General features: G+C 49.9%; 1 protein-coding gene across 6 annotated transcripts in view; it reads right to left on the reverse strand.

Annotated features, from left to right (window-relative positions):
• LRRC20 (leucine rich repeat containing 20) overlaps nt 1-24,517 on the reverse strand; it is a 66,128-nt gene that overhangs the window by 4,186 nt on the left and 37,425 nt on the right. For 5 of the 6 annotated variants that reach the window (XM_032256234.1, XM_032256238.1, XM_032256236.1 and 2 more), the window contains one exon: nt 15,579-15,746. The exons of the other annotated variant lie outside the window; for it this stretch is intronic. In XM_032256234.1, the coding sequence (XP_032112125.1) occupies nt 15,579-15,746 (168 nt within the window). The remainder of the gene's footprint in view (nt 1-15,578; nt 15,747-24,517) is intronic. 6 annotated transcript variants of the gene reach the window in all.

The raw sequence follows: 24,517 nt of genomic DNA on the forward strand, positions 1-24,517 counted from the left end.
GAAAATGGAAATAACTAATCTTTCCTCAAACAGAATAAAATTGGGGAGTGACTGCTTAAAGGGAATGGGGACTCCTTTGGGGTGACAGAAATATTTTGGAATTAGATAGAGGTGATGATTGCACAACACTGTGAATGTCCTAAATGCCAATGAACTGTACACTTTAAATGGTTAATTTAAATGGTTCATTTTATGTTATGGGAATTTCACCTCAATTTTTTTAAAGGACCAGAATAAGGCAGCAGCTATAAAAACACCCCGTAACCTGTTCCTCCCACCTAACCTTTAGGATCACTCAGACAAGAATAGGACGCTGGCCTCGATGCAAGCCCTCTATCTAGGCTGAGGCTCTGGCTGCATCTGATCTCCCCTGATCCAACTCTGTGAGCAGCCAGGTCCCATAAAACCTCCCACCCCAGCACAGGATGGGGCGAGACCTCACCCCACGGAGTCCCACACAACCTCAGGCCGACAGTGACGGCAAGAGCCAGCTCCTCTCCTCTCCTGGGCACCAACTATTGGCCAGAGTTGGGGGGTTTTTGTTTTTGTGGTTGTTTTGTTTTTAATTTTAGAACACACTGGTGAATATTATGCACATATTTTACTTGAGATCTGTGCTATAGATCTCAGGCCACTTCTTCATATATGTATTTTTAACTAAGCACCAGTAACAATCTTCTTTGTAATTTATTTTCAATTTTTAGTTGTGGTAAAATCAAATAAATTTACCATCCTAACCATTTTTAAGTGTACAGTTGAGTAGCATGAAGTACATTCACACTGTTGTACAACCAATCGTCAGAACACTATCTTGCAAAACTGAAACTCTATACCCATTTAAACAAGAACTCCCTATCCTCCCTCCTCCCAGCACCTGGCAACCACCACTCTACTTTCCATCTTTATAAATTTGACTACTCTAGGCACCTCACATAAGTGGAATCATAGAGTATTTGTCTTTTTGTGATGGGCTTATGCCACTGGGCATAATGTCCTCAAGGCTCATCCACGTTATGGCATGTGGCATTGATAATGCAGGATTATTCAGCCTTGAAAAGGAAGAAACACCAGGCGCAGTGGTTCATGCCTATAATCTCAGCACTTTGGGAGGTCCAAGCGGGTGGATCACCTGAGGTCAGGAGTTCGAGACCAGCCTGGCCAACATGGTGAAACCCCGTCTCTATGAAATACAAAAAATTAGCCAGGTGTGGCGGCAGGTGCCTATAATCCCAGCTACTGGAGATGCTGAGGAAGGAGAGCTGCTTGAACCTGGGAGGTGGAGGTTGCAGTGCGCCAAGGTTGCACCATTGTACTCCAGCCTGGGCAACAAGGAAACTCCATCTATAAATAAATAAAAAGGAAGAAACTTCAGACACATGCCATAATGTGAATGAACCTTGAGGTTCACCTGTCAATGGTCACCCGGGTTGCTTCCCTCGCTTGGCTATGATGAATAATGCTGCTATGAACGTGAGTCTGCCAAGATCTCTTCGAGGCCCTGCTTTCCATTGTTCTGGGTGTATCTGCAGATGTATGTGACCCTCACCCAGATAAAAACAGAAAACATTTCAAGAACCCCCCAATAGAGTTTCTTTGTGCCCCTTTCCAGTTTATACCCCCCTGATCTTCCTCATCATTAATTCAGTCTATTCCTGACCTTCATATAAATGGAGCTACACAGCATGGGCCGCGCTTTAAATGTTTTTAGGACTTTTGTTTGAGAAAGTCTTAAACTTTTTTTACTCAGGAAAGTTGAATATTATTGTCTTAAGTCTCTTCCCCCCTCCCTTTTTCATTTGGAAATAATTTCAAGTGTATAAAATGTTGCAAAACTAAAAATAAAAACAGCAGCCAAAATACCAGATGCCCTTTAGCTAGATTCACCAATTGTTATCATTTTATCCTATTTGCTCTATCATTTGTGCATGCATTTTCTGTTTCTCTCTCTCTCTCTCTCTCCACACACACACACACACACACACACACACACACACACACACACACACAATCTCTCAGACCACTACACCACACCCTGCTGGGCAGAGCCAGGTGGGTAGGGGCTGAGCCTTCCCTACCTCCACAGGGCCCTGGACTGGGCATCCTGGCAGGGGTGGTGCTGAAGCAAACAGAAATAGAACAGCACCAGGCCTCAGAGAGCCAGGAGCACACTGCACAGCCTTGACAATCCTGCAGGCTGAGTTCTAGCTGGGTGGCCCTGCTGAACGAGGGCCATTTGATAGGGTGAACAGGGCTAGGGACCCAGGCCCTAATTTTGACACTGCCATTTAAAGCTGTGCACCCTCAGGCAAGTCCCTTCACGTCTCTGAACCTCAATCTTTCATCTTTAAGACCGTCCTTCCACCTCATGGTCTGTGGGGTGGGACCATTGGTGCTCTCCAGGGAGGATGGGGCTAGTGAGGTGCAGAAAGTATGGCAGACGCCCCCATTGTTAGGATAGGAAGCATGGGGTTGTTTTAAGAATCTACTAATGAACATAAAGACATTTTTCTCTCCTTAAGTATGAGCTGCAGGGAAAGAAAAGCAAAGGAGAAAAAGCCTTCTTTGATTCCTCCTCTGTGCCCCAGGTTGGCCAGCAAGGGTGGGCTAATGAGCATCAAGGGGGCCACCTGCCACAGCCTTTCCCTCCAAAGACTCCCCTGCACCCTGATCTGACATGGAATCAAAGCCAGATCATAACAGTGTTCTGCAGAAATGACTCAGTCTTCTTTTTGGCCACTCCAGAGACAGCCAAATAAGCAGCTGAAACTGTTGGGCCGATGCCTGACCCTCATCCTCCTCGTCCTCTGCATCCTCCCTCCTCCTCCCTCCTGCACTCCGGCTGCTGGAAGGCCTGCGCCCTCCCACAGGCTGCTCTCAGGCCTCTCGTAGTTCCTCTGCTTTGGAAGATGCTCTGGGAAGATGCTTTTTAAAGATGCTCTGGGAAGAGCCTCAGAAAAGAATGACAAATTTGTTGTCCTCCTCATGTGCCCATGTTTCCTGCCTTGGAATTGGTGGTGTTCACCTGGGGCAGAAGGTTCGTCAGAAGTTCTGGTCTAGCTCAGTGGTTCTATCTAGCCTGCACACCAAAATCATCTGGATAAAGCTGCCTCTACAAAATTATGACAGGGAGAGAAATTTGACATAGCTGACTCCATCTTGATTCTAAACTCGTAAGCTGTCCTTGATCATTCTTGAGCATAAGCCAAGCTAACTATGGGAGGAATTTAGTTTATAGCTTAACCTTAAAACAAAGACAATAACAGCCCCTTCCCAAAACTAACTCCGTCCTTGCTCAGGGACCACGTTTGTAAAACTAACAAGTTAGCCACAAGGTTAGAATTATGGTTCTGAAGTCATGGAGCTGGGGGGTCACAAGATTCCTAACCTCCCCAACTGCTCCTACAGATAACATCACAACTGTAAAACCTATGATTGGTGTTTGAGCTGTCTCTCAGAATCTGCATGCTGATGGACCAGCTGGCACCACCTGGACCAGTGTATTAGTCTGTGTTTACACTGCTGATGAAGATATACCAGAGGTTGGGTAATTTATAAAGAAATTATAAATTTCTTTAATGAGGTTTAATGGACTCAGAGTTCCATGTGGCTGGGGAGGCCTCACAATCATGGCAGAAGGTGAAAGACACATCTTACATGGTAGCAGGCAAGAGAGAATGAGAGCCAAGTAAAAGGGGAAACCCCTTATAAAACCAACAGATCTCATGAGACTTATTTATTACCATGAGAAAAGTATGGGGGAAAACACCCCCCATAATTCAATTATCTCCCACTGGGTCCCTCCCACAGCACATGGAAATTATGGAAGCTACAATTCAAGATGAGATTTATCTGGGAACACAGCCAAACCATCTCAACCAGTAACCCATACTAAGAAACTGGTTCAAGTGGTCTTGTGACCCCCACCCAGGAACTGACTCAGCACAAGAAGACAGCTTCAACCCGCTATGACTTCAGCCCCAACCCAATCAATCCGCATTCCCCATTCCCTAGCCTCCTGCCCAACAAACTATCCTTAAAAAATCCTAGCCTCTAACTTCTCAAGAAGGCTGATTTGAGAATTCTCTCTCATCCTCTGGCTTGGCTGGCCCTGTGATTATTAAACTCTTTCTTTGCTGCAAAACCTGCTGCTCTCAGTGAATTGGCTTTCCTGGGCAGCAGGCAAGAAGAAACCGTTGGGCAACTACATTGAGAGCTTTAAAAAACAATGAAGCCCAAATCCCACCATCAGAGACTCTGATTTAATTGACATGGAGTGTGGTCAGGATATGGAGTTTTAAAAGCCTGCTCAATGATTTGAATGCACAGCTAGTTTGGGTACCACTGGTCCTCTTGGTGAAGATTAATGAGAGAATCTGGTGAAAATGCTCACACAGCACTTCCATTCTGGGTGCCACCTGCCCCTGCCCCTGACTTCCAGAGTTGACTGGAGCTAGCAGGAGCGGGGCTAACTGCCTACCTGGCCTAGGGAAACCTGCCTCATTACCTTTTACTGTTCTCTCCACCCCAAAGGTGTTTCCTTCCAACCAAAGTTGTGCACTTCAGCCATAGTGTTCCTGTGGCTTTCCACCCCGCTATAGCTATGTGCAAAAATCTCTCCCCATGCAAAGCACTTTCCTGAATACCTGGGACTCTGTAGCGAGACTACTTAAGTTGGAATCCTGGCTTGGATGGAGTGATCCTGGCCAAGTTATTTAATCTCCCTGTGCCTCAGTTTTCTCACCTCAAGAGAAAAATAGTATCTGCCTCATAAGGTTGTCATGAGGATTAAATAAAAGCATCCCTGAAAAGTGCTTAGAGAAGAGATTGGTGTGCAAATGGTCACTAGTGCAGGGGACAATGCCAGGAGCGCCGTGAGAGCAGGGAGTGTGTTTGTTCTATCTGTGTCTCCCGCTCGCTGAAGCTCAGCTCTAGCACAAAGTAAATTGCTTAGTTAAAAACAGCAACTGGTGAATGAAGGAACGTCTCCTTTCATTCAATGCCTGAATCCAAAAGTGTCCCCAGAGGGCTGACAAGAATTGCATGTCACAATCTGAATTGAAATACAGTTATAATTAAGCATCAATTGGGCTGTACTTTGGCCCATTTCCTTGTTGCTGAAAGTCACACAGCACAAGATCCTGACCATTTGCATCTCAGTTGTTCCTGTAGATAGGATTTCTGACATTAGGGTCCAAAGACTGTTTACAAATCGATTTATGTCGCCGTTGTTCCTGTGGACAGAATCTCTAACATTAGAATCATGAGTTTTTGCTGTAGGATAGCTTAAGATGTTTTTCAGGCCCCCAATTCCAGCAACCAGTTTGGAGACCCCCACGGAGGATCAGGATGAGCATGAAAGCACAGCTGCTTCCTCTCCCTGTCCCATGACCTCACCCTGCACTCTTCCACCAATCAATGATCTCCACACTTTGGCCCACTCCAAAACTGTTAAAAACTCTAATTCCAAATTCCTTGGGGCAATAGATTTGAGGTGTCCTCTGATGCCTTTGTTCAGTGACCCTATGATTAAACCTCTTTCTCTGCAGCAACCCGGTGTCTCTGCATACTGGCTTGCTGAGTGCATCGGGAAACAAACCCATTATGGTTACATATCCATGTCCATATCCCCACAAGCCTTTTATTCCTTGGATAAGGCATCCTTGCAAGGCTGGGCTTGGAGATCCAGGGCATTAGGTGGCTCTCCAGCACTCTGGACAGAGACAGGGACAGTCAGTAGTGGAGAGTGGCAGTAAGTGGAGCCTGGAAGCCTTTTGTTGTGTTTATTTATTTTTGAGACACAGTGTCACTCTGTTACCCAGGCTGGAGTGCAGTGGTGTGATCTTGGCTAACTACAACCTCTGCCTCCTGGGTTCAAGCAATTTTCCTGCCTCAGCCTCCTGAGTAGCTGGGATTACAGGCATCTGCCACCATACCTAGCTAATTTTTATATTTTTAGTAGAGAGACAGGATTTCACCATGTTGGCCAGGCCAGTCTTGAACTTCTGACCTCAAGTGATCCACCCACCTCAGCCTCCCAAAATGCTGAGATTACAGGCATAAGCCACCACGCCCGGCCCTTTTGTTATGTTTTAAGCAAGGGTCAAAGAACTTCTCGATGTTGACCTGTGTGCTAGCAGCAGAGCACCACAACAGCCTGGAGAATTGGAGGCTTTGGTTCATCCAGGCTTCACCACACAGTGATTGGCACAGAGAATGCCATCTGGGCAGAGACCAAGTGTGTGGCTTGCTACCTCCCTGCAGGTGCATGCAAGTGGGGCAAAGGCTGCAAACAGCTTCCTACACCCTTGTGTCTGGGGGCCATGTCTAATTTGCCCTAATTGCCTTTGACACCTGTTTGTTTACTCCCAGCCTCTCCCTTGGTGAGGCTGCACAGCTGGCAGGCGCTCTGCACTTTTTGTCTAATGACTACCTCCCAAGTGCTTGCTAACACAATCAATGCCTGCCTCTACTGCTCGATGCCTGTGAGCACAACTCAGAGCTCTGCAGACACCAAGCAAGGGCGTGCGGGGCAGAAGGCAGGAAGCTACCACCTCGGAGGGCAAGTCATCCTTTCATGGGGCTTGTGACACAGCACACAGGAGTCCAGGCAAGGCTCAGACTCTGGGAAGCTGTCTGTGCTCAGGGGGCAATCCAAACTCCACGCCCAGGGAGGGAACAAATCAGTATCCCTCCAGATGGGCTTGTAGCCCCAGATCCAGGTGCAGGAGAGGAGTGCCACGGGTTTGACTTCGTCCTCCCAGATGTGCCAGCCCAGAGGGCCCCTGCCTACTCAAATTCTTGCCAGGCTTGAAGGCTGTGCATCATGATTGCTCCCTCTTCTAGATACTAAGTGGCCATCTCAAATCCCGTTTACAGACGTGGTAAGGAAAAGAGGGAGCAAGGGAGGGAGGAAAGACCCCCTGCCACCTAGCACTGTCAGTCCCTTGCAGCCGGCCTGCCATTCTGTACTGCCCAGTTACTGCGTCTAATCTTTCCATGATATACCAGAGTCACTCAGATCTTGGGCAACTCACCGAGGTCTTGCCCAACTCGAACAGACCATGATTATATCCGCACGCCCTTGTCTGAGCTGCCCCTTACATTCTTACAGCACAACTACCACCATACAGAGAGCTCACTGCACGTCAGCATGGTTCGAAGTGCGCTGCATAGACTGACTCACTTAATCCAGTATTCTCATTTAATCCAGTATCGTCCAGAGAAGGAAATGGAGACACCAAGTGATTGAATAACTTGCTGGTGACATAAACCCACATTTTCTTAATCCCCTGCAGTCAGGGTCGGCCAGTCAGTGCCTCAGAGGGGACAGGGGGTGGGTTTCTGCCTTAGCATCTCAGGTTCCAGGCCCCCTGCTGTGTCATCCCAATCCCTCCTTGGCAGTCCTGCAGAATGACTTGAGCTCACCAGTTCCTGTGGCCTCCTGCTCTCCGCTTCCTGACTATGGAGGGACTAACTCACTCCCATCAGCGGTACTCTGAGAGTGACGGTTGGCAGCCCAGCCTCACCCACTGCCAACACCTTCCAGACTTTTGAAAGAACCTAAGTTCCCATGAAGCCCTTTTTACTTAAAATGCCTGCATGGTTTGTTTCCTATACTGCCTGATCAGGTGTCTGGGAGATTAGAGGACGCACAGTGGGGGAAGGCGCTTTATAACCCGGAGGTATAGTATCAGGCATGGGAAGGTTAGTCAACATTAACTATCCAACCAGGATGTAGGGGCCCCCTTTACATATGCAGACACTTATATGGGCGGAGGGTCAACAATCCCTTAGAAGTCCATGAAGGACTTCATGCTTTACAAAATGTGGTGCGTGCATAATTTCATCTTATCCTCTGGAGAGGGCTGTGAGGACATAGGGAAGGACTATCTTCCTGTTTTTCAGATAGGAAACTGAGTTTCTGGTTCCAGTTAATCGACCTCACACAGATGGTGCTGAAGGTGGGACTCAGACACAGATCTGCAGCCTCCCCTCGCAACATCCTTTGCATCATCCTTACAGTGGTAAGTGGGGATTCCTCACCTGTCAGCTCCCTTCTCTGCAGAAATTATTTGTCCCCTCTCTGTGAGTCACAATGGGACCCAAGAGTGAGACCTGAAATGACAGAGCAGCATTCTTCCAAGTGTGTGCATGAGGAGAAGGAAGGTTGTGGTGGGCTCTGGGGGACCAGGGAGGGCGTGACACAACTCTGCTGGGAGCTGGCCGCTCAGAGCCTTCCAGAAGGCCGACTGCAGCAAACCTTCCCTGGCCACCTGTGCCTGGCTCTGGACCCTGCAGCCATCGGTTAGCCTCCATCACACCTCTGAATAGTGCTCTCTGCCTCCTCTGTCCTGGCCTCTGGGTGTGTGCAAGAAATATATGCAACAAGTGGCCCTATGGGTTAGAAGGCGAGGAGTGAGCAGGCAGCATGTGGTCAGGACTCCAGGTGGGCTGAGCCGCACGAGGTGATCACAGTGACGCTGCCGCCAGCCTGATTCCAGCGGGTGGCACTGTCCTCCCCACTCTGCATGGACATCCTGCCCACACTGTCCTCCCCACTTCCTCTGATGAGGAAATGGAAGCTCGCAGAGAGGAGGCCTGCTCATGCTAATGATGTGTGTGGGGCTTCAGACTTTTGCCTTTCTTGCTACAAAACTCTGAGAAGCCGAGGTTAAGGGAGGGAGGACAGGCAAGGGTTGAATGTGGAGAGTGGACAGGTTGAGCGGAGTTTGACTCAGAGGCTCACTACCCTGTAGGGGGCCACGGGTCATCAGAAGAGAAGCAGAAGCAGGTGTAAGAGTGAGCCCTGGCTTCTGCTCTGCTTCTGCTCTCACCATGGGAGTCTCCCTTTCCTTTTTTTCTTTTTTTTTTGTTGTTGTTGTTGAGACAGGGTATCCCTCTGTCACCCAGATTGGAGTACAGTGACACAATCGTACTTCATTGCAGCCTTGAACTCCTAGCTCCAGCACTCCTCTTGCCTCAGTCTCCTGAGTAGCTGGGACTACAGGTATGTGCCACCATGCCTGGCTACTTGTTTTTAATTTTTTTTTTTTTTTGTAGAGATGGGGGCTTCATTATGTTGCTCAGGCTGGTTTCAAACTCCTAGCTTCAAGCGATCCTCCTGCCTTGGCCTCACAAACTGCTGAGATTACAGGAATGAGTCCCCAGGCCCAGTCAGGGGTCTCCTTCTCTGTGTCATCCAAGCTGAAGACAGGCAGGCAGTCCTAGTGGACACCGAGAAGCCTTTTGTGGCCATGGTTCCATCTGCCTTGTGAGCCCAGAGGAAGTGTTGAGGGCATCTGGCACTGGCAGGTCAAGGCACCCTCCCTGGCAAATTGGGAGGTCTAAAGCCTCCCACTATGCCACTGTCCCACCTGGCAGGAGACAGAGCTTTGGGTCCAGAAGCATTTGTTTCGGCCAAGATTCCCTAGTTCCTGCTGACCCTATTCTACTGAGGGTTGGTGGATCTACAGGATGGGTAGCAGGCCAGGCCTTGGCACAGTGCTCCTTAAATGAAGACTTATTATACAAACAAATCACCTGGCGTTCTTGCTCAGGGGCAGATTCTGACTCAGGAGGTGTGAAGTGAAACGTAAGGTTCTTCATCTCTAACAAGCTTCTAGGATGTCCATGCTGCAGACCTATGGATGACACTTTGAGAATCGAGAGCCCAAGCCGGGCGCGGTGACTCACGCCTGTAATCCCAGCACTTTGGGAGGCCGAGGCGGGTGGATCATGAGGTCAAGAGATCAAGACCATCCTGGTCAACAAGGTGAAACCCCGTCTCTACTAAAAATACAAAAAATTAGCTGGGCATGGTGGCGCGTGCCTGTAATCCCACCTACTCAGGAGGCTGAGGCAGGAGAATTGCCTGAACCCAGAAGGCGGAGGTTGCGGTGAGCCGAGATTGCGCCATTGCACTCCAGCCTGGGTAACAAGAGCGAAACTCTGCCCCCAAAAAAAAAAAAAAAAAAAAAAAGAGAGCCCAGGCAGAGCTTCTCAGGCTTCAGCATGCATGTGAATCAGAAGGCAAGGGGTATGCGGGCGGGCAGTACAACAGACTGCTGCCCCGTCCCCAGAGCTTCTGATCTAGGTATGGGGCAAGGCCAGAGAATGTACATCGCCAACCAGTTTTTTAGCGATGCTGTTATTGCTGGTCCTGGGACCACACCTTGAGAAATATCAGCAGGGATAGTAAGAGGTGAAACAGGACGAGGGCAGAATTAAGTAAATGCAGCCCAAAGCATCCTATATGGCACAGATACTTTTCCTCTTAAAAGTGCTATTGGCTGGGCGCAGTGGCTCATGCCTGTAATCCCAGCATTTTGGGAGCTAAAGACAGGTGGGTCACTTGAGCTCAGGAGTTTGAAGCCAGCCTGGGCAACATGGCAAAAACCCATCTCTACCAAAAGTACAAAAATTAGTAAGGCATGGTGGTGTGCACCTGTGGTTCCAGCTACTTGAGAGGCTGAGGATCACTTGAGCCTGGGAAGTCGAGGTTGCTGTGAGCCAAGATCGTGCCACTGCACTCCAGGTTGTGTGACAGAGCAAGACCCCATCTCAAAGGAAAAAAAAAAGTCCTGTTACTCTGTGTAATCAAATCTGTTTTATTTGTTTTTGTTTTTTCAGACAGGGTCTCACTCTGTGGCCCAGGCTGGAGTGCAGTGGTACAATCATGGCTCACTGCAACCTCAACCTCCCAGGCTCAATTGATTCTCCCACCTCAGCCTCCCAAGTAGCTGGAACTACAGGTTCACACTACCACGCCCAGCTAATTTTTGTATTTTTTTTTGTAGAGATGGGGTTTCGTCATGTTGCCCAGGCTAGTCTCAACCTCCTGGGCTCAAGCAATTCTCCCACCTGGCCTGCCAAAGTGCTGAGATTCCAGGCATGAGCCACCACGCCCCACTTAAATTCTTAACAAAGACTTGTTTTCCTCTAATCTCTTGTGCTCTCTGGAGCAGTAGGTGCATAGAGAGAAAAAAAAAAAAAAAAAAAAAAAAAAACCCAGAGAACTGAGGGTTACAGAAAGTTAAATTCCAGCTTAACTGAAATAATAGTCTCTTATGTGGCAAAATAGTCTCTCAAATGTGTGATTTTTGTCTTCCGCCCCACATGATCCAGGACTGAATGGCTATGCAGCACCAAGTACTGGTGAGCCAGTGGCGAGGCCCTGCTGCCCCTGCATCCACGTGTGTGGCTACCTTCAAGCCACATGTGTTGGCTACTGGGGTGAGCGAGCTGACTGTCTCCACCCATCACATCCCCATGTCATCGCTCATATCCATCTCCTTAGAAACCCTCCCACAAGGACACAAGGACAGCCACCCTCCCTCCCACTGAGGGTCCTCTCCCTAGCTCTCCACAGCATATCAGCCCTCCCCTACACCTGTGACCAGGTGCTATCTAGCCGTCTAGTGTTTGCTGACACTAATACCTGTAAGCAACCTGAGGTCGAGACTTGCATCTCCATAGCCCCTCCTTCTCCAGAGATGACATTTCCCAGGTGGTCTTATTTATAAACACTTAAAAACTTCCATACGCCACTTTCTGATTTGAAAAATACAGGAACTATCTCATCTCCCAGAAACTTACAAATGACTGTTGTCTGAACAAATATTCTAAGCTACAAACCCTTTCCTCCCTCCTGGGAGTGCCTAGAGTAAACATCTGTGTCCTGGCAGGCCAGTCCCCAAGGACCCTGGAAGCCTCTCCTCTGGGTGGGAGACACCTGCAGCTCTGTGTCTGCCAGGGAGTCAGCTGGGAGAGGGAGAGGGCCCTTGACCCACTCTGCTTCCCTTTCACCTGAACCAGGCCCAGACTCAGGATTTGGCCACAGGCAGAGAAAATGTAAGACGTGAGAAAAGACTTCCAGACTGAGAACATGGGCCATGCGGGGTGGGTGAAGGGGAGGGATGAGAGGAGGAAGTCTGATAATGTGGTTGGGGCATGAGCTGGGGAGGACAGGTGGCTGAAGTGGCAGAGAACAGACCCTCAAATCTCTGCAGGACAACTCATAGGAGTAGTTTTCAGTATTTTTTCATCATGACTAAGAGTAAGAAATAACCATTTTTCATCACGTCCCAGTATATCTCTATCTATCATCTATCTATCTATCTATCTATATCTGTGCATGCACATAGTAAAACTGAAATTAAAAGTTACAACATAATAATTACCATTTTATATGTGATGAAACTGAAATTAAAAGCTACAGCATAGTAATTACCATTTTATATGTGATGATGTACTCTGACATTTTCTATTTTATTGCATTAAAAAATTGCTGGTCTTCACCCACTGACTTAATTCACTAGCAGGTTATAGTATGCAACTTGAAAACTCTGCCCTATCATGTCTCAGTTATTTCAGAGAAGCTTCAAGGCTTTGGAATTCCTGCTCTGCATGATGCTCCCACACAGCTGAGCGCCTGCTGTATGCCACATACCAGGCCCGATGCTGGCAGAGGTGAGGAGGGCAGAGAAGGGTCAAACATGTAGACCAGAGGGCTGTGTGCTCCAGGTGGAAACAAGGGCATCCAAGTGCCATGCAGACCTGACCTGAGGGCATTTAGCTACCTGTGAGCACCAAGGTCAGGTACTACCTCCCAGTGGTCAGCATCAGAAAGCAGAGTATCCTTGTCCCTCTCAGCTTGCATGCCCTGTTGAGATCCCAGACCTCTCTCCTTCTCTCCCTGAGAATGGCTCAGAGGGCAGAGGAAGATCAGGTGGCAGCTCTATCTGGAAACAAGAGGATGACTGAATTGATCCTGGCAGCTGCCTGGATGCTGAGAGCTCCCAGGTCTTTCCAGCGCCAGGCTGGGGACACTTTGGCGGAGGTCCCTTTAGGGTGGCTGTCCTTACAGTTCACTTGGGGGCTTGTTTCAGAGCTGCCTGTTCTCTACTTACTAAAGCTTTGAAGGCTACTTCAATAATCTTGAATTGATTTCTCATAACAATTTTGATTTATTTTTCCACCACCCTCTAAGCATTCTGAAAGGAAAAAATAAGCCACTCTGAAGGCACCGTAAGCTTCTATAATTATCCTGCGAGGTGCTGCAGGAGCTCAGCTACAAGCAGCGAAGAGTGCAGAGCTATTTCCCTAAGGGAAGACCCTGCGGCCCTACCTTCTTCACTGTAACCGCAGCCCCTCCTTCCTCCAGCAGGCCCTTTCGTTCTCACCTCCCTCCAGCCTGGGGATGAAGGCTGTGGCCTGGCCCTCCTGCCAGTTTGGGAGTTGAGAAGTCACCCGAGTAACTGGGATGGATCCGGGAGCAGTAGCAAATAGAAGCAGGGAGACACCAGCAAGGGAACAGTGGCTGTCTCCATACGCCCCTCTCCAGATCGGGGGCAGGGGAAGAACCACCAAGGCCTCCTGCAGTGGACAGGGCCCTGGGATCAGTCAAGCTTTTTCAGGAGCAGCTGGCCAGATGGGGTTAACCAGGAGCCCCTCCTGGACAGGGGCAGCCCCTGGCAACTCCATATCACCAGCCTGTCCCAGGCTGAACTGACTGGGAAACACAGCCCAGTCGCTGATGTGTCTTACCTGGCCAGGTGTGTGACAGGCACTTGGCCATGAAGGCTTAGAGCTTCAGTTTCTACCTGTGTCAAAGGGAGAACATCATCCTGTGGATGTGGGACTACACATGACCATTCTTGGTAAGACGTAAGATGCTTCCACATGTAGAAATTATTACTATCGTTCTTCAGAAAAGCGGGGGTATATCTATGCAAGAGGAGCCAAAAACAGCCGATCTTTGCTCTGTGGCTGTGCCTGCTAAGAAACATTGCCAGCCTTTTAGAAGGCGAAGGACCTGGAGATCCGGGCCACCCTTGCTGCCCACTTTGGTACAAGTCCCTTCTTGGACTGCAGCCGACATAGGTACCCACTGGACTTGCTCCCCTACCTGCAGAAAAGCCACCTTCCTATCTCAAACCACCTTCTAGGGGTGGGGGATAAGCTTCATTTGAAAGATTAGAGGGCGCTGAGGCTCACACAACTGCTGTGAACCTTCCAAGGCCACAGTTAGGATGTGGGGAAGCCACGGCCAATGCTGGTGAGAACCACCTGTCTACCAGCTGCACACCTAGCTCTGGTCTTGCTCAGTTACTGCCCCATTTGGATGAGCAGGAGAAGGAAGTGCAGGCATCAGAAGGGGCCACAATTAATAGAGACAGGAAAGGAAGGACCCAGGCAAGAAGGGCCTGGCCAGGAATGGCCGGGGTGAGCAGGACAGTACAGCAGGGAGAGCCACGCAGGCCAAGGCACTTCTGGACAGGCTCCTTCTGCTTAAAGACTACTCAGAGGCCCCAGTGACCCAGGAGCCAATCCAGGGGCAAGCTGCTTGAGGACTCTGGTCTTGGGAACCCAAGACTGAACCAGAGCCCACCTCCAGGGGCTCCCCAGACTTCAGGCAAGAGAAGTCCATCCTGGGCACAGGGCTGTTCTGGAATCACATATTCCTGTCCTGGCACTATGAGTCTCACTATGTAACCCGATGCTCTCTCATGATGTGTTTGGTCCTTGGTTGATTCACCTGTCCAAGAAAAGACCCAGAGCCTCAAAGGTCAGCTGGCCCTGCCTCCTACCCAGCCAGGGCCAGAGTCCTGCCTGCAGCACCCCTGACAGATGGGCACTTGCCTCCACATGAGGCAGGCCATGCCCCAGTAGCTGGGTCCAAACTACTAGGAAGCTGTTGCTTTTCATCAAATGGGATAATGGCTATAAAAGGGCTTATAACAATGAAAGCATAACTGAAGGGGGTTATTATGAACATCACTGGCATTAGAACAGCATCCACATTAGAGGTCACGTAAGAGAGGGTGAACTGGGGCGGAGCCACCGAAGGAAGGCGCTGCAGGAGGGAGGGCACACAGAGACCCCGCCCAGTGCCCAGGTTCTCTGGGCAGGTGAGACCACTACCTGGAGCTGAGGCTCGGCTCTCTGAGGTCCTGATGAGACAGGAGGTACATCATTGCTGCAAGAGGAAGGAGGGGCTGCTTCCTGACCTCAGCAGAATCCACCCTCCTGGGGTCTGCTGTTTGCAGAAGGCACCTATCAGACCCCTGGCTCCCTGGTAGTGAGAGCCCTGGCAGGCTGGGCTGACAGAGAGCAGCGTGTTTGTCCTGGAAGGCACAGAGTGGCTGTGCTGAACGTGGCAGTCTCTAATGGGCCCTGCTCACCCCTGTGAAGAGGTCTTGGTGAAGGCAGGGGACTTGGGGAGGAGAAAGCACACAGAGGGCCAGAGCCGAAGGGTCTGAGACCACCTAGGCTGGCAGGCGAGACCCGGAGAGGGAGGGCTTGTGGCCCCCAGTGGCCCAGCTAGTTCAGAGCTGCATGGTGGTGAAAGCCCAGGCCATCCACCTGCCAGGAAAAGCCAGTGTCCCACCCAGCAACAGGCAGGCGACAGGGCCTCAAAATGTCTACCTTCCCAAGCCCCAGGCCCTTTGTTCAGGTGTGTGGGACAGACAGCCCAAGCTTCCCCTCCCACCTGTGAAGGTCGACTCCAGGGCCCTGTGCCCCATGAGTGCCTTGTACAAGCGCAACAGCCCAGGGCCGAGTGGGCCGGGCCCACTCACCTACGATCTCGTTCTCCTCCAGGTTGATGGTCTCCAGCGCCGGCAGGGCAGTGAGTGGCTCAGGGAAGTCCTGGAACTGGTTCCGGGACAGGTCAATGGCCTTGAGGTGCTGCAGGGCACTGACCTCGCTGGGGAGGCGGTGTAGGAAGTTTCCCTCCAGGCGGAGCTCTGCCACATGCAGGGAAGGAGAAAGAACAGGATGAGGAGGGGGCCACCCAAGCCCACAGGGACTGCTGGCTGTGGCTGTCACCCTGCCTGGGCTAGGAGGGCATAGAGGAAGCCCTAAGCCACAGAGAGAGCTCTGCACAGTGCTGATTCCATGTTTATTTGCGCTAGAGGAGGGGTCATCCTCCTACCACTGCCTAGGGCCTGCCACCTGTCACTCCAACTGAGGTCGCCTGCTGCTGGTTTTGGAATGGAAGGCTCTCCCAGCATAAGCTTGGGCCTCAGCAAGGGGTCAAGAGGTGGTGGCTCCTCCCTCATACAAAGCCTCGACTCCAGGCCCTGATGGGGCAGGTCAGGATGGGACGCCTTTCCCGCTCAGGGCTCCCCACACTCCATTTAGGGGACACCACTCTCCATGGCCCTCCCTGCTCAGGGGGCCGCCAGGGGCAGCCACATTCTTTCAGTGTCACGTGCCCCTTCTCTCCTGGCCAACCAGAGCTGACCCAAGGTGGGGGGTTCCTGTTCCGATAGCAGCTGCTCTGAAGGCTGGCCAGTGAACTGTGCAAAGACCTGCGTGGGAAGGCAGCTGGGCTGGGGGAGTCCCTGTGCTGGGAACCCAGCTGTGGCAGTGCCAAGAGATGGGGCCAGGCATAGTGTGGGCTGAAGCTGAGATGCCTCAACCTAGTAAGAGAAGCCGGGCGCCCAAAGGGCCCTGTGCAGGGAGGAGAGCTGGGGGACAGTAAGCAAGGGCGGCAGGTGGCGGAGAAGCACAGCCCAGGGCTGATGGGAGGAGGACCTGGAGTCTCCATGCTTCGGTGCATACCAGCCGTGCCCCTTACTTTCACTGGTCTTCCTTAGGATGTTATTTAATCCCCACAGAAAGGACATCGTCTCACCTGCAGAAAGGAACTAACATCAGAATGCCTGTCTCCAGGGCTGTGGGAGGATTAAGTCTGTGAACACGGGTGAAGCACCATGACAGGGAGAGCGGAGGTGAGGCCCTGGAGGCTGCCCAGCCCCGTCCACGTGTGGCCTTACAGTGCCTCTCTCCCCATCCTGTCTGATCCAAGGGAAACTGACACCCAGAAATGCTGAGTAACCTGAAGAATGTCCCCCAGTTCTTCTCTCCAGTGCTGGCTTTGTGGGCATGGGCCAGTGCATTCACACAGGGTCTCATGCTCAGAAAGGCCCCACACTTGGGATAGAATACCCTGGATGGCCATCTTGAAAGTCTTAATAATCTTATCCTTGAACCTGTGTTTTGTCAGTGGAGCTGGAGTCATGGAGTCTGAGCTCACACATGAGCCGACCTACTGCCTCCCCAGGATGGCGGTCTGCTCTCCCGCCTGGCTGCCCCTCCTCACCCCTGCTCTGCGATGGCACTGCAGCCCTCCCCCTCAGCAGGGAGGGTCAGAGTCAGGCGTGTGTCCCACATGTCTCAGGGCGGAGCAGGCAGGCAGCAGCTCTCCTTCATCCTCACCTAGGGTCCCTGGGGCTTAGCGGGAGTGAGCCTCTTACCCACCCCGGACCTAGGGACTGAGCAGGTCATGATGCACAGGTTTTAAGAGCCTTGGAGTTGTCTGCCTGCCTTGGCTGAGGGTGGTGGACTCTTAGAAAGAGAAGACCTGGCTGAGCTTCCTCAGATCACCCCGGGCCAGGGTAGAAGGCAGCCATTCTAGCATCTGCTAAGAGCAGAAACCTAGCAGCTGTCAGGCCTGAGAGTGCTTGCATGGGTGCCCTGCAACATGGACGGGGCCCCTGGGCCGTCTGTCCTTCCTCCCTTCCACCTTCCGACCCTCCTGAGTGTGGTTTGAGTTTGTCCTTCTGGACTACTCAGGAGAAAATAAGCCACAAAATATGAGTTATGTAATTTCATGGTTCTACATGTGATTTAAATGCTCTGATAATTGCACTTAAAACTGGCATTGCATAAAGATAAATGGTAAAACTCATGCTAAGTTTTGATCTTTCAAAAGTAGTAAATATGAAATAGTAAATGAAAGTCACCATGACATGCTGAGAGAGACTGTAAAAGAAAGGAAAAAGCTTCCTATGTAACTTTTAGAAAAATGACCCCTGATTTCTGGAATCATTTCTCTCTGAGCCCCACCAATTTTGCAGCTGGCCCTGCCCCTCCCTCAGTGCTCCACGCCTGCTCTTCCACAGCCCTACAATGAATGCCACTGCTCCGAGCTCCCCACAGCCCCTCCCAGGTATCCCTACAGTGAAAGCTGACCCCCTGCCTCACTTCCCAGTGCCTCTTTGTACACACACACACCCCACACACACACGCCTGGGTTCCAGCCCCACTGCAAGTCCCCTGCTCCGGCACACTGGGGTTCTGGGGAGGTAGGAACTGCATCTGATTTATCTTTGTCCCTACAAGAGGCACCTTGTATCACTCAGCAAATATGTGACTCGGCAAATATAATGACTCTTCTCCCCTCAGGGGGCAAATAGACAGTGCAGGGGGCCTAGACTACCTTCCATTTTTCCATCTTCAGGGACGTCGGAGCCCAGGGTTCCATCAACAGAAGAAAGAGAGAAAGAGAGAAGTGGGGGAGGGAAAGAAAGAAAGGGAAGGAAGGAAGGAAGGAAGGAAGGAAGGAAGGAAGGAAGGAAGGAGGGAAGGAAGGAAGGGGAAAGGAAGGAAGGGGGAAGGAAGGAAGGGGAGAAGGAAGGAAGGAAGGCAGGAAGGAAGGAAGGAAGGAAGGAAGGAAGGAAGGAAGGAAAGGGGGAAGTAAGGAATGGGGAAGGAAGGAAGGAAGGAAGGGGAAGGAAGGAAAGGGGAAGGAAGAAAGGAGGGAAGAAAGGGGGGAAGGAAGGAAGGAAGGGGGAAGGAAGGAAGGAGGGAAGAAAGGGGGGAAGGAAGGAAGGAAGGAAGGAAAGGAAATAGTTGTTACTGCATTCCACAAAAATAATGTTATTCAATTCTCTCTGGACACTGTTGCCAGATGAGGAATCTGGGCCCTAGGTGGATTTATACCAGTCTGGAGTTGGGGGAAGAGCACATTCCAGGCAGGAGGCAGCTGCCTTATAGAGTCACTCAGAAGCCACTTCCCTGGAACAGACCTTCGTTCTTCACTGAGAACACGGCCCACTTTCTTTGGCTATTTGGTTCTTGTTTAGTTCATTTCTCTAAGCTGGGAGCACCAAGCATCAGGAAGCTGATAAACATAGCCAGTGTCACAGACACGCAGCGCATTTACTTGGAGGATCTCAGAGGCTGCTGGCCCATGCTCTTATGCTATAGGGCCAGACCCCACAGCTCGACAGCGCCACCAGGATAACTACCAGAGGGTGGGAGCGAGAATCTCCTCTGGGTTGATTTAGTTATCCCCAATTTTTTGACATGTTCAAAAATTTTTAATGGCCTTTTATCAAACCAATTCAGGCCTGAGTCTATCCTTCCAAAGTGCTAGGATTACAGGCTTGAGCCACCACGCCCAGCCAGAAAAGGGTAATCTTTGAAAATTTAATACACCCAACAAGGCCAGGCGCAGTGGCTCACGCTTGTAATCCCCGTAATCCCAGCACTTTGGGATGCCAAGGTGGGTGGATCACTTGGGGCCGGGAGTTCAAGACTAGCCTGCGCAACATGGCGAAACTCTGTCTCTACTAAAAATACAAAAATTAGCCAGGCCTGGTGGCACGCACTTGTAATCCCAGCTACTTGGGAGGCTGAGGCAGACGAATCACTTGAACCTGGGAGGTGGAGGTTGCAGGGAGCCAAGATCACGCCACTGCACTCCAGCTTGGGTGACAGAGTGAGAGCGAGACTGTTAGAGACACAAGACCCATGATACTTGGTGCCTGGCTTATGGAACCTTTGGAGAAACGAAATTGAAAGCAGGAATCAAAAGGGAAAATAAGAGAGGGTCAGTGCAGCTCTAACACATGGATTGCAGGAAGTCAAGCCGGTGATGCCAAAACAGCCTCCACTTACACAACAAATATGACTCAGCACCTACCACAGGGCAGGCACTGCTAGACAGCGGGAAATCATGGCTAATGACACAGACTAGATTCCTCTCTTGACAAGCTTACAGACAAGTGCAGGGAGAAACAGTAAACAAGAAAAGGAGGTTATTTCAGAATGCTAAGAAGGTGTTTGAGGTCAGGGTAAAAAAAACCAGCTCTGCCAAAAGCCCAGGGAAAAGCTATCTTCTTCTTCTTCTTGTTTTACTGCAGTGGTTAGAACTTTGAGGATGAGAGTAAGCATCCCTGCCTTGTTCCCAGCCTGGGAGAAAGCCTTTCATCATTAAGTTGGATGTTAGCCGTAGGATTTTTGAAGATGCTACTTACCAAGTTGAAAAGTAGTTCCCGTGTATGCCTAGCGTGCTGAGAGCTGAAATCTGTCAAATGCCTTTTCTTTGTCAAATGATATGATTGTATGATTCTTCTTCTTTAGCCTTTTCTTTTCTTTCTTTCTTTTTTTTTTTTTTTTCTTGAGACAGAGTCTCAGTCTGTCGTCCAGACTAGAGCGCAGTGGCACAATCTCAGTTCACTGCAACCTCCGCCTCCCAGGTTCAAGCAATTCTCCTGCCTCAGCCCCCCGAGTAGCCGGGATTACAGGTGCACACCGTCACTAAGCCCAGCTAATTTTTTGTATTTTAGTAGAGACAGGATTTCCTCATGTTGCCCAGGCTTGTCTTGAACTCCTGAGCTCAGGCAATCCACCAGCCTCAGCCTCTCAAAGTGCTAGGATCACAGGCGTGAGCCATCACACCCAGCCTAGCCTTTTCATATAATAGATATATTGACAGATTTTTAAAGTTGGACCCAGCCTTGCACACCTGAATAATTGATAAATCCCACTTGCACACGTCTTATATTCTTTTTATACATTGCTGAATTTGACAGGTAATATTTTGCTGAGAATCTTTCCATCTATGTTCATGGGAGATATTGGTTTGTATTTTTTCTTTCACATTTTTTGTACTGTCTCTGTCTGCATTTGATATCAGAGTAATATAAGCTTCATATCATGGGTTGGGAAGTGTGCCCTTCCCTTCTACTTTTCTGGAAGAGGCTGTGTGTAAAAATTGATGTTAATTATCATTTTAAATGTTTTGTAGAATTCTCTAATGCAATCATCTGGGCTTGGAGATTTCTTCTTTGGGATTTTTTCTTTACAAATTTCACTTATTTAATCATCGTAGGTCTATTCAGGTTGTCTATTTCATCTTGGCTTTGTTTTAGTGGTTTGTGGTTTTCAAGAACATGGTCCATTTCTTCTAAGCTGTCAAATTCATGTGAATAAATTGTTTATAATAAACCTGGTAGGTTGTGAGTGAGAACCAAACCATGGAGCTGCTTCTAGGCCCCCTCGCCAAGGGAGGGCAAAGAGAGCAGGTTCCTGGAGATGGATGTCCCACCCCTGTCAGTCACCCCCTTGCCAACCCCTAGGGCTTTATGAATGTCAATGTATGTGCCAAATTCCACCAAAATTGTTACAGTAAATCTCAAGATAGCAAATCTGAGCACCATGGGAAGGAAGCAATCCAGAAAAAGGCCTTGAGCTGGACAGAATGGGGTATGCATTCTGGTGTGGGATGGGCCGGCAAGAAAGCAAGTTCTCCCCAGACATCCAGCTTCACTTCTCAGAAGCCATGGCCCAGCAGGGCCTCTGAGTGGCTTCTGCTCCCACCGTGGTGTCCACTGCTCTACCCAAGCTTCCTGCTTCACAAGCTCCACAAATCCTCTGTACTATAAGGTGGGGTGTATATATATACATATATATGCACATATATATATGTGTGTGTGTGTGTATATATATATATATATACACAACCAATTAAAAACAGCCTCTCAGCATTAGGTGAGAAGCAGGTGACCGCACCACGGGCTTCCATGGCAAAGAGCCTGACCAGGGACCCAGGGACCCTGAACTGAGGTCTCGCCCTGCATGTGCCTGGAGGCAGATCAGAAAAGCCACTTCTCCCTTCTGAGCCTCAGGGTCCCCATCCGTGAAGGCGTGGACTTGGGGATCTCTCCAGTTCTGCTCTCACTGAAATTCCTTGTGGAGAGACAGATTCCTATGACCGGACCGTCTTCCTCACTACTTGGCCAGAGACCTCCCATGTCTACAACTAAGCCTCCCAGAGTCTTCACCATCACCATATCAGAAGCATCGTTCATCAGGAAACTTGCATGCACCAAACCCTGCACAGGACACCTTATATGCATTATCTCTAACCACACAAAATCACAATGTAGTAGATGTTTCCTCATTTCTCAGATAGCGAAACTGAGGCCCACAAAGGCCAACTGGGGCCAGCAAGGCTGCTGATGTCAAGGCTTTCCTTTTATCTCTTATATGGCCCCATACCAGGCACTTAAGGTTTTCTGTATTGCTTCTAGTTCAGAGGAAGAACAAAAATGTGGCCAAAGCCCTAGACACCGGATCGGTCAGGGTGTTGGGCTTCCAACCTAACACAGCCACAGCCACATCTGGCTTTGCTTCTCAGCCCTAGAGTCACAGCACCCAGGCCACCTGCCCAAGGTCTCACTGCCCTCTCTTCTGAACAGAGAAGGCTGAGGTCTTCTGCTCCCAGAAGACTGCATTAGGGGTTCCAAAGATTCTTCTTCCTGCACTCAGACCAGGGATCAGAGTGGAACAACCAGGGCTCCTAGGATGAACTGGGACTCTGGAAAAAATACCCCACTCCATTCCATTCCCAAGGCTGTGCCCAGCCTGAAAGCAGCCCCTGTCATGACATTTCCTTATTGATTACACCTCCTGAACTGTAGTTTCCAGTGTCTGTTAAATGGACCTTTTCTTCCCCAAGTTCCACTTATTACTTCCTACCATCCTTATTTTGGAAAATTGCCAAGGCTGACTCAGAGGCCTTAGATTAACACCAGTCGAGAGAGAAACTGCCCAATCCCATTAGTGGACAGACGAGGCTGGCCGGCAGTAATTACACAACCCATGCACAAAGGAATGTGCTAGCTCCAAAAATACCTGCCCACCAAAGCTCAATCAGCACCTCGGCTCTGACCCTGCGTCAATGAGCAATCACAGTCCCTGAGTGCATGGACTCCCCAACAGGGCAGAGTCAGAGGGTCAGGTGGGCAGTGTCCTTCCAACAGCCCATGCTCAGTGCTGAGGAGACTTCACACAGAGACAGCTGCTGCCCACAGGGGTCAGAGGGCATTTCCAGATGCCACAGTCATTCCTTGGTGGTGGACAAGGGGAAGGGGTGAAAAAGCACTTTTAACTAGGTCTGAGACAAACTAAGACAAAGTACCAAACATTCTGCCTCGGTAAAAAGACTAAGGCAGGCCAGATGCGGTTGCTTACGCCTGTAATCCCAACACTTTGGGAGGCCAAGACAGGCAGATCACTTGAGTCTAGGAGTTCAACACCAGTCTGGGCAACATGGCAAGACCCTGTTCCTACAACTAATACAAAAATGCTGGGTGTGATGGTGTGTGCCGTAGTACCAGCTAGTCGGGAGCCTAAGGTAGGAAGATCACTTGAGCCCAGGAGGCAGAGGCTGCAGTGAGCTGAGACTGTACCACTGCACTCCAGCCTGGGTAACAGAGGGAGACTTGTTTCCAAAAAAAAGACTAAGGTAGCTCTTTTTTCTTGCTGTGTGACTTTGGGCAAGTTACTTGTTACTTATGCTTTCTTTGCTTACAATAGTACCTATTCATGGTGGTATATTATAAATGTTACTATTACTAAGTATATTTATATTTACATAGGCATGGGATATCTCTAGAACGGGTAACAGAGGTCATCTCTGCACATGGACTTGGATGTCTGGGGACAGAAGTACAAGAGCAGACTTATCTTTCCCCACTATCCTTTCAATCCTCAACATGTTGCATTGTATACATCTACTGCCTCATCAAAAATAAAAAAGTAAATAGGATACATTTTTCAAATGAAGCCTTAGAACTCTGTGGTGCGGCAAAGACATGAACAGCAACTAAAGAGATGCTTGGGAATGGGCAAGAAGGGCAGAGGCAGGTATGGAAATGTCTGAACCGCAGAGCTGGGAGCAAAGGAAAGTAGCACGTAGAGCTTGGAAGAAGGACGTGAAGGGAAACTGCAGTCTTCTGCCTCACAGGGTTGCAGGAAGTAGTAGCTTGGGCCCTGGAGGACAGAGGTACCAGAGGCTCAGAGCCACACTGTCCTGGTGCTCCAGGTATGTCCTCTGTGGAGGTCTGCTGGTTTCCAGGGGTGGTTAAGATACAGGATGGAAGAGGTGCTCTCCTGCTGGTGAAGCAGCAGTGCATCTCCAGGCTGCCCCTACTCCTTCAAAGGGAATTTAACTTATTTTTTCCAGCTCTGTAGGTTGGTTGGTCTCTGTTGGGTGGTTCTTCTGCTGTACATAGTAGAGCCTTAAAATGCCCTCTGACCTCAGCGATCCCATCTCTGGGATTCTACTAAGGATGCTGTAGCCCATGACGCTTGGGTTCCTTAACACTGCCTGGAAGGGCTGACTCACTGCCCAGAAGCAGGCATGCAGGGGTCACACACAGTTTGCCGTTTATTTCGCTGAGGTCATCCAGGGAGCTCCAGCGGTAAGATGCCTTTGAGGACTGATGTAGAAGGCCACAATCTTGCCACTGCCTCAGTATCAGGTAGGAACTCTTGATCATCTGCAATTGGGGTCTGCCCCTGTGCATAACTCAGGGGAGATGGACTCTCCCAGACCCCACTATTCCAGTGGTGGACTGCACTGAGGGAACCAGAAACTTGGCCTGGTTTTTGGCCAGGTGCCATGGCTCAGCCCTGTTATCCCAACACTTTGGGAGGA

Source organism: Sapajus apella, unplaced genomic scaffold (assembly GCF_009761245.1).
Source record: "Sapajus apella isolate SASKATOON/1434 unplaced genomic scaffold, GSC_monkey_1.0 scaffold94, whole genome shotgun sequence".
Classification (NCBI taxonomy): domain Eukaryota; kingdom Metazoa; phylum Chordata; class Mammalia; order Primates; family Cebidae; genus Sapajus; species Sapajus apella.